The following is a 10000-nucleotide window of genomic DNA, read 5'->3' as shown; positions in this document are numbered from 1 at the left end:
ACGTCCATCCTGCCTTATTCTATCATTTAGGGAATTCACTTTAAATACACCCTATTTAAGAAATGTATGGAACGTTTTCGACCGCTGAGAGGTAGCGGCTGTAGCGTAGTGGATTAGCATAAGACACGAACGCCAGCGACCGGGGTTCAATTTCGCCGGTCTATCGTCATGCATTTTACCCCAATAGATGTGGTGCCAGCACGGCCTTGAAAATATGGGTTCAAGTTCGAAATAAGCACAAAAATATAATTCCATAAGCTTTAGTGAAGAAGTATTGCATATGCATAAGAATTAGGACTTTTTAAGCTTCACATAAATTCGCATCACTTGGGAGTCGAACGCGCACTTGGGAGTCGGCCCCCCACGCAGAAATTCAAGACTGACGCGCTACCTCCACTCTAGCACTCTGTCACGGAGACACAATGCGCAACAGTAATCATTGTCTACATAAGGTCCAAAAGGACGATCAAATAACGAACACCCTCTGATGAGAATCTGTATCTCTCATGAAGAACCCCAATTTCGTTGTTTGCACAATGACAATAAAGTCTGAAATCTGAATATCGTCAGACAATGCCAAGGGATCGGTTCTGTCCCGTAAAACCCTCTGTCTCCGGAGAGACGCCTGTACGAGAAGTGCGCCGGGGTCCACGGGAACACCCACAAATGGTGACGCCATTGTCAGAGGAGGGGCTAGGAAGCTGCGCACGCCGATTTAAGTAGCCGATCTCCGGCTAGACTAAGCCGAAAAACTGCTCCCGACCAGGTTTGGTTGCGAGCATAAGTCACCATGGTGATACAGCGACGCTAAAAGAGATCGACTTTCGTGGTACAACTAACCCAGGCTTGGAGCTCAACATACCTCGCTAACCCTCTAAGCGAGCTTCGTGGTACAGGGCCCAGGTGTGAGTGAGATCAGCCATTACAAGCCGAAAATCTGTCTCTTCCTGTGTTTTAGTGACATCACAAGTGGGTGTGTCCAACTGGATGCATGACGGTCTGATTCTACAAGGCCGGGCCCTGTCTTAAACCCGTCATAAGACCTCCAGGCTGATCTGACGAGCTCCAGAGGGAACTGAACCGCTCTTTGAACGGATCAACTCACTCACAGAGTTCATCTGAAAATCCTCTTCATCAAGCGAGGAGAGTTTCATGAGCTCCTCTGAAAGACCCCCTCGGAGTAGTTCACCTTCGTGTGGCTACAGTAACACACACTCTGGATCTATTTTGGGACGTGAGTCCCACAGGTATGCATTTCTTCCACCAGCTGGCCTTGGGAATCTCACCTTCCACCACCCCCTGGGTCCAGCCCGTATAAATACACTCGTTCACAACCATCACGAGGACGTAACGCAACACTGAGCAGGAAAGAAAAGCCGGGCTGCGATTGGCCGTTTGGAGGAGGGCGGGTACAAGGAGGCGGGGCTTATGCGACACAGTAGGAACAATGGGGGGAGGGGTTCTGGCACACATGAGGGCTGCATCGGAGGTGATGAGAGGAAGTCAGTGTGTCAGTTACAGGGGAATGACTCAACCCAAGACGTCTGGCAGGGGGGGGGCCCTACGTATCCTCTGCTGGGTGAGATGGGGGTGACATACTAACGCCCCCCGCTGTGGATAGGTTGGGTCTGGGTGGGACAGGGCAGTGCTAAGACACTGGGCTCACTGAGAGAGAGCAGACTCTAAGGTGGGCGTCTAAGGCTAAATTATAAAATAGTAAATAGGGTGGGGATCGCACCGCACAGAACAATTCTGTTGGTCACTAGCCTGTCGCCGGAGGTGTGTGTGTGTGTGTGTGTCTGTGACAGAAAGAGAGAGGTAGAGAGAGAGAGAGAGAGAGAGAGAGAGAGTGACAGAGAGAGAGAGAGAGAGAGAGAGAGAGAGAGAGAGAGAGAGAGAGAGAGAGAGAGAGAGAGAGAGGGAGAGAGAGACAGATACATAGACAGACAGACAGACAGACAGACAGACAGACAGACAGACAGACAGACAGACAGACAGACAGACAGACAGACAGACAGACAGACAGACAGAGAGACTACTGTCCCCTCCAGGCCAGGTTTGCTCACCTGAACAGCACGATGCCGGTGTTGGCCATGGCGAAGGACAGGCCCAGGATGCCGCTGCCCATAATGGCGTTGCTCAGGTTGAAGACGGACATCCCAAAGGAGGTGTGTCCGGGGTGCTGTCCAATCAGAGGAGAGGAGGGACAGAGGACACTTGAACACACTGTATATTGCAATCACAAACAGTACAATATTGTACAATAAGAATGTGTTGAACTGCATTATTTGTTCTGTTTTCAAACTCATTGAATTAAATTGCATTCATTTATTTTGATTTGAGTTTATATTAAAATCACTGTAATTCATTTTCTGACGTTGTTCTTGTGTATTCAATGGACCCTGTGGAAAACCAGCTGACTGCGGTCTTTTCAGCCGAAGGGGAAGCTTGAATAAACAACATATTTAAAAACCTCATTATGAGACCCAGATGCCAAACATATAAAGAACCAAAAATAAAGAGAATCTCCCTGGTGTGGGATTAATCAAATCTATGTCATCTTATCTCTTATCTGCCCTTTAAACCTTTCCCCTCAAACCGATGTTTTCCCAGTGAAACGACCAAAGCCAAACCAGCGAGGTTACCACCCTGGTTCGGTAGAAGGCAGAAATGCTCCTTACGTATTCCTCCTCGTATCTCTTCTTCTTGTCCATCATCCCGTTGGCCAGGAACTTGTGGCTCTCTCTGTCGTCGTCATCGTCCACCTCAGCGGTGAACTGGCTGCCGAGGGACGCAAACCACAAAGCGCTAGTTAGCGTAGCGCTCAGCAGCTCAACAGTGACCCTTGAGGGAGCACTACAGTAGCTCTACAATATAAATACTCTAGAAGTAATCGTCCTTTCTAGGGCTAATCCGTTTATAAGTCTGTGCTACTACTCTGTGCTACTTGGCTCCATTCCAAACTTATTTGGGTAGAAGAGAATCCACAATTGCTCACTTATTTGACCAAAAGCACCCTCTGAGCAGGTTAGCACGAAAGGTAGTTTAGCATTAACCGTGTGTCTTTTACAAGGGCCGCTAGCCAATTGAGAACAGTAGACCGGACCCCCACAAGGTTCCTGCTGATGGAGGTTCACTGAAGGAGAGGGGCTCTCTGCCTACCTGGCCTTCTCCTGGTAGGTGTCATCCAGGCTGTTGGTGCTGTCGTCGTCATCCCCCTCCGTGGAGACCTTCTGCAGCTCCATGCGGTCCAGACCCCCAGGCATGGTGGCCGTCAACAACAACAACAACAACAACAACGACAATGGTCCCTCGGTCAACGGGTGGGGGGATTCACAAAGGTTGAAGGTTCAAAAGTTCACGCTGGAAATCCCAGTGGAGCGCTGGTTTCTTCTCGGTTTCTTCTTCGTCTGTCTGGGATGGACCTCAGGTGGGCTACGCTACCTGGAGGAGGAGGAGGAGGAGGAGGAGGAGGAGGAGGAGATGAGAGGAGCAGTCAGAGGATGGTTTGCGTTCTTTATGTCTTCATTTACAGTGTGGTTCCTCTTCAACGAACAACACTCTGATGGACTCTGAAGTGCGTTGAGAACAACGACGTGCTCATTGGTTCCAGGGTCTTTGTGGAACATTGGAAGACCTCGCCGGGCCGGTGCGATACATGTTGCCCTGTCTTTACTTTGCTTTGACTTATTGTTTCTTCGTAGATGTTGTGCAGAAACATTTACTCCTTCCAAATATCACTCTCTAATGTTCTCCATTATCGCTTTACTGGTACAAAAACACGACCAAAAGCAGAAAATAAAGACGCTAAAGTCTCCCCTGCTCTTCCTGTTAATAAAGTTCAAGTTTCGAAGCCCCCCTCCCCTCTGTGTCTTCCAGAATCGGGGCCAACCCTTCTGTGAGCGGCAACGCTTGCATTTCATACGGGACCATTGAAATCTGATCCGTCCCCCAGCTAAGAAAGCAATCCACAGCAAAACACGCCAGCCCCCCAAAAACAGAACAAGACGTTTGACATCAGAGCAGCAGCAAGGCCCGGCCCCTAAAGACGGACCCACTCACTCCTGCCGGATACAGACCAACGCTCTCCTTGGTCCTTCTTATCACACTTCTCTGAAGCCCCGATTAGAATACCTCATGTGGGATTCATGTGTCCACAAAGATACCTACAGCGATGAATCCCGTAGACCAGCGGTCCCCAACCCCCGGTCCGCAGACCGGTACCGGTCCGTGGGTCATTTGGTACCGGTCCGCAGAGAAAGATTATTTATTTATTTAAAAATGTATATATATATATTTTTTTTTAATTCACTTCGCAATACTGTCACTCTTTTACATGCCATAAGTCTATATGCAGTTGTTAGATTGCATATAACATGTTTGCATTTTTGGCAACCTCTACGCAACATAACCCAACCACCCCCCTCCCTAATTATGTTAGGATCTGTAACATAATTACAGATCCTTCTGTTCAGTAATAATATCTGAACACAAGGATTTCCGGTCCGTGAAACTTTTCGGAGAATCATACCGGTCCTTGATGCTGAAAAGGTTGGGGACCCCTGCCGTAGACAACATAGCGTTCTGCAGTCACACAAAAACGTGTCACGAACTCGCGACTCAGACCTGAAGATCTCTCTCCGACTAGAACTAAGCCTGCCTGGCTGTGCGTAGTTCTTGTTCAGCCTCAACGAAAGACCATAACCAAACGAGGAGGACGGTGAGGACTCAGCGCACGGACCGGAGGAAAGTCTTTTAAATAGCGCCCACGATTACGTAAGAGGATGGCCTCTGAGTGGACCCAATGCCTCGGCCCACAACACCATCATCATTATCTTAACGGGGCTGACACTCGGTGCCCGGTTCTGCCCGGGGAACAATGCCCCTCTTTCATCTCGTTCACAAATGTCCCAAATAAATGAAGAAGACTGAGGATGAAGGGGTTCCCCGCTGCTACCGTCACCCCTGAGCCCGTCCGACCGGAATGAACCGGTCACCCTAACAAACAGCTCCAGCTCACAACACTGACACAGAACAAGACAGTGTGGACGAAGCAGTGGGACTCAAAGAGTTGTGTCCAAATGCGGCCAGTCATTGTCTGGTACATTGACCTGCTGGTTGGTTTGAATCTCATCAGCCTTCAAGAGTTGTTTCCAAACATAGGCCTAGTACATTGAACATTTTCACTTATTTAGTTTGTACTTATTTTATTTCCATCTATTTTATCTATTTTTTAACTCTAACCCTGTATTACTTTCCCACCTTTGTATTGTAACTGTTCCACAGTAATTTCCCTCGGGATAAATAAAGCATCTTGAATCTTGAATCTTGACCTGGTTGGTTTGAGAGTCATCAGTCCGTGACAGGAGAGGGCTTTGCGTCCACCTTCCAGGCGGATGCAAAGCCATCTCCTTCAAATCTTCAAACCAACCAGGTAGCCAAAACAAAGATATATAAACAGAGGTATATAAACAATGCTATAACTGGAATTATGAGTGCACGGACTCTCCCACTTGTGGGACGTTGTTTTCAGTCAACATGCTGGGCTGATGCAGCACGTGACCAGGGCCGGCACGTCTCGTTTACCGACCATCTTCAAAAACACCACGAGGGGGCCCGGGAGGGAAGTGCCCCCCACCCCCCCCCGACAACAACATGTTCAGCCACCCACTGCCTTGTCGCAAATAACATTCCCTCGCTCAAAGGGTTCGCTGTGGAAGCCGTCGGGGGGGGGGGGGGGGGGGCAGAGAGATAAAGACCTCCTAACGACTCTAGCGAGCTAATTTACTTAGGGTAGTTAACCGATGTCTGCAGCTTGCTCCCACATTAGCATCTGTGAATTTTGTTGTGTTTAGACCCCCGACCAGTTACGCAAGATGCTGCCTTTGTTTGCCATCTGCTAATGAAACAAAGTACAGCAACGGCAATTTTGGGTTTGATGCAATTTAATGACATTTTTCTAAAGGGCCATATGTTCTGTTTGGAGCCTGTGAAAGACAAACAGGCTAAAACCAGATCCTCGATTTACAAAAGGAAAGGTCGCAAAAGAAGGTAACGTTCAAAGTAAACTATTCCCACTTGACAGGGGCAGGGTGGGTGGGGGGGGGTCGAAGTATTCACATTGAGGGCAATGTGAATTGCAATGTAAGTCGTTTTTATCCAAAGCAACTTACAATCACATACATTTGTCAGAAGAAAGAGAAACAACAATATATCGCTGTCGGTACAGTAAGGATGTTCATAGAACCAAGTGAACTAACAATCACTAGGCTAACACATTCCCTGCACACAATAAAAATAGCTAGGATAAGATGCTACACGATGCTAAGCACTATTTTTAAGTGCCAGGACGTACAACATACAATACGTTTGTAAGAGGGTCGTGGGGGGCTGTGGGGGGAGGGGTAAGATGGAGGCCAGACCAGACCAGACACCGATCTACACTTGGCCTGGTCACTTTCCCACTGGCACGAGAATGAACCAGTACGACCAGTTTGACTCTTAACCCCCCTGCACAAGTACCGGAACCTCAGTGAACAATAGGTATCCTGCAGCCCACCTGTGGGGAGACGGCCCCAGGCTCTGAGCAGCCATTTGAATAGCCACACATTCAAGTGGACTCCAGGATTTCACCTCAGCCATGCTAATCCTGTCGTTGTCGCAGGGGCACAAACGATCCACCGAGCCCTGCAGGGACCGACTGTCCCTGCACCTCGGTGTGTGGGAGGGTTCGCTGCACTCACTGCTCTTCTCCCAGCAAACACTGTCCTGATTGGGTAACGTTCTCCGTCGTTTGTTCAGCCAATATATGATGACGTATGAAGCGTAAAGGTCACCATGCACGTAACGCAACCAGAAGGGGGACCATTCGAAAATTAAATAATTTGGAAAATATTAATTTTAGGCTTTCCATATTTTAAGTGAATTTTAGAACTCTCACGCTCTCTCTATCACAGCGGGAATGTTAGGTACAGACACTAGCAGCACAGAGTCTCACACATACCAGCACGAGTGGGGAAAAACGACCCAGAAATCGATGTGGTCTGATGGACGCATGAGAAGAGCTCACTGGGCTATGCCTCTGTTCTCAAACTTCTTGGTTTCAAAGGAACCCCAGGAGCTGTAGCTACAACAGACCCCGACACAGAGAGAGCGCCTGAAAGCTGAATTCCTCCAGTCCCCACCCAAGCAGGACTCTCTCTCTCTCTCTCTCTCTGGCTCTCTCTGGCTCTGGGCATAAAAAAGAAGGCACGACACTTTGGAACACACCCATGAGGTAGAAGTGGTTTCTGCAGCCAGCATGGAGAGGGAAGTTGACAGGGCTGGCATTTGAGTGGAACAACAAGGAGGTGGAGCACAGAGGTGGAGCACAGAGCTGGAGCACGGAGGTGGAGCTCTGAATGAGCTCTGGCATGCGGAGACATGAGCAAGCTAAAGGCCAACGAGGTGCTCTCAGTGGCATGCAAAAAAATCGAGTTTGACGTGTCATTACTGCAGGGAATCTGAGCCGCTTCATGGAAGAAAAAGGGGTCAAAATATGAATGCATGTTTTCTGCAGTGCAGCTGCTAAACAGGCCGACAATTTGAAACAACTTAAGAAACGCTGACTTATTCTGAATGGAGAGCCAAGCTCTGAATAAAGTTGTGCCAACAGAACCAAGAAACCTGCATCCACAACGAGTAAATACTCACAGTCTCAGGACGGCTCGTAACAGCGTGCTCCTCCTTAGTGTTTCCCTCTGGATTTGTAAAGAAAGTAAGACTTCTCCTTTCCCCTTTTGGGTGTTCAGGGACAAAGACTTAAGCAGGGACAGCTGTCTGGGACCCAGAGAGGACGTGTGTCTCTTTTGAACTCAGGTGAAAGGAAAAGTAGTTTTTAATAAGGGACAGGGGTGGCCCCAACCGCGTCCACCAATAGGAGCAGACGCACCATTAGACCAAGCCCCTCCTCCTTCCACTGTGGGGGAGTGTGAGTGGGGGAGTGTGAGTGGGGGAGTTTTGAGTGAGAGTGTGTGAGAGTGTGAGTGAGAGTGTGTGTGTTTTTTTAACCAGCACACTGGTTACTAAACGTAGGAGGAAATATGAATTGAAGCTATCTCGGGGTGGAGCCATCTCTGCGGGGAGAGAGATTAGAGAGAAAGAAAGAAAGAGAAACAGAAAGAAAGAAAGAAAGAAAGAAAGAAAGAAAGAAAGAAAGAAAGAAAGAAAGAAAGAAAGAAAGAAAGAAAAAAAGAAAGAAAGAAAGAGGGAGAGAGAGTGGGAAAGAAAGAGAGGCAGAAACAGACACAGACAGAGAGAGAGAGAGAGGAAAACAAGGAGATAAATGTCATTCATACATCAGCACCTTTTCTTTACGGACATCAGTAACCAAGGCAACATCGGTCGCCCACATCGAGTGAAAACGGTGAGCAAGCGAACCATTTTCAAACACACACTAGACCTTAGGATAACGTTCCGGTTTGTGTGCTCCTCATTGACACAGAGTCATGGCCATTGTGGGTTATTAAAAAACGGAGAATGCACTAATCTCTCGGTTGTTTGTACAATTACATTTAGGGGATTTTGCTGACGCATTCATCCTAAGCGACTTACAACCGTTCACACACACATTCAAACACCGACGGCGGAGTTAAACCAGCTCGTCGGGAGCAATTAGGGTGAGGTGTCTTGCTCAGGGTTATAACCTTCCGTTTATAACCTTCCGGTTATAATCTACCTGAGCTAAGCCGACCACCGTTCTTGCCCACAGAATTTAGTTTTGTGAGGAAGAGTTATTGTTTCTGTGTCTCTCAGGCGGTTCAGACCGGAGTTCCGGAGGCTGAACCCAAACGAGACGGACCCAAAGACCTCGAAACTCAAACCCTGTCCGTGTTCAGGACATCTGGACCCACGGCGGCAGAGAGAGGAAGATGCCGCCCCTCTCATGTACGACCGCCCTGCGGAACGGGAGACTATTGTGACGAGACTTGAAAGGAAGTGAGCAGCTGAAACAACAGCGGACAACAGGAAGTGGAACCCAGGGCCCAGGTGTTTCAAAACCCCCTCGACAAACAAGCCAAACAAGCCAAACAAAAATGACATTTAAAGGAGAACCGCATAGAGTCAAGTTCATTGCTCCAATGTTAACTCACAAATGCCACCCTTGACAGTGCACCCCACACACACCCACACACACACACACACACACACACACACACACACACACACACACACACACACACACACACACACACACACACACACACACACACACACACACACACACACACACACACACACCCACACACACGTAGGTGTCAAAGCTGAAGGCAGAGCATGGAGGGATAAATAAAAAGGTGAGGTGACTGCAAAGACAAAAGACAACTGGCCACGATCAATCTCAGGGACAGGGGCATACCAGCAGCTAAAATATACATCGTGACGCAACACGGGGTCCTGTGATAGGCTACAGGCGTCTACTTTACTGCCTTCTCAGAATGACAATGGCATCGTTGACGCAGTCACAGACTTGCCCAACCAGCAGCCCCAAATGTCGGACCACCGAAAGTCTGGCCAACTGGTCACACTGACCACTGGCCAACGCACACACTGATGGGATGCCACACACACACATTCACAAACAGACACAGCACACACACACACACCTCTGAAAGCCTGCCAGCCCCATGCCTGCCTCTAGTGTGTGCGCTGGTGTGCACACACACATACACACACACACACACTGTATGGGGGGGGCGTCGCAATCATTGAACCGATCTAAAGTGATTGTCTCTGGTTTGGAGTGGGCAGAGCCGTGTTCTGGACCAATCAGAACGTTCAGGGTGTCCCTCCACCAAGGTCATGAAGGTGAGAAAATGGCGGCGGGAGTTGTGGGTGGGGGAGGGGGGGGGGAGTGGTCGAGAGCATATCAACAAGAAAAAACAAACTGGAGAATTTGCCGTCGCGTGACTGATCGTCAACGGCAACGGCGGGAACACCGGCCGGCTCTCGGTACTTTCCC

The 10000-nt window shown here is 48.9% G+C and overlaps 1 protein-coding gene and 1 long non-coding RNA gene across 3 annotated transcripts in view; one reads left to right on the top strand and one right to left on the bottom strand.

Moving 5' to 3' along the window:
* The window catches only part of LOC115542254 (sodium-coupled neutral amino acid transporter 4), a 30410-nt gene that overhangs the window by 10921 nt on the left and 9489 nt on the right, over positions 1-10000 (bottom strand). Inside the window, exons 1-4 of one of the 2 annotated variants that reach the window (XM_030354439.1) lie at positions 7693-8079; positions 3163-3444; positions 2682-2781; positions 2067-2182 (exon numbers count right to left, since the gene is read on the bottom strand). In XM_030354439.1, coding sequence (XP_030210299.1) covers positions 2067-2182; positions 2682-2781; positions 3163-3266 — 320 coding nt within the window. In that variant the 5' untranslated portion in view covers positions 3267-3444; positions 7693-8079. Of the gene's footprint in view, positions 1-2066; positions 2183-2681; positions 2782-3162; positions 3445-7692; positions 8080-10000 lie in introns of those variants that run through there. The other variant, XM_030354440.1, reaches the window with a different exon arrangement.
* On the top strand, positions 8055-9644 carry LOC115542256 (uncharacterized). Its single transcript, XR_003976492.1, has 2 exons — positions 8055-8404; positions 8794-9644. It is a non-coding gene; the product is annotated as an uncharacterized LOC115542256 (long non-coding RNA).

The sequence above is a fragment of the Gadus morhua genome, chromosome 4, assembly GCF_902167405.1.
Source record: "Gadus morhua chromosome 4, gadMor3.0, whole genome shotgun sequence".
NCBI classification, from domain to species: Eukaryota; Metazoa; Chordata; class Actinopteri; order Gadiformes; family Gadidae; genus Gadus; species Gadus morhua.
Note: the sequence above shows the minus strand (reverse complement) of the source record. Positions and strands in the feature narration are given on the sequence as shown.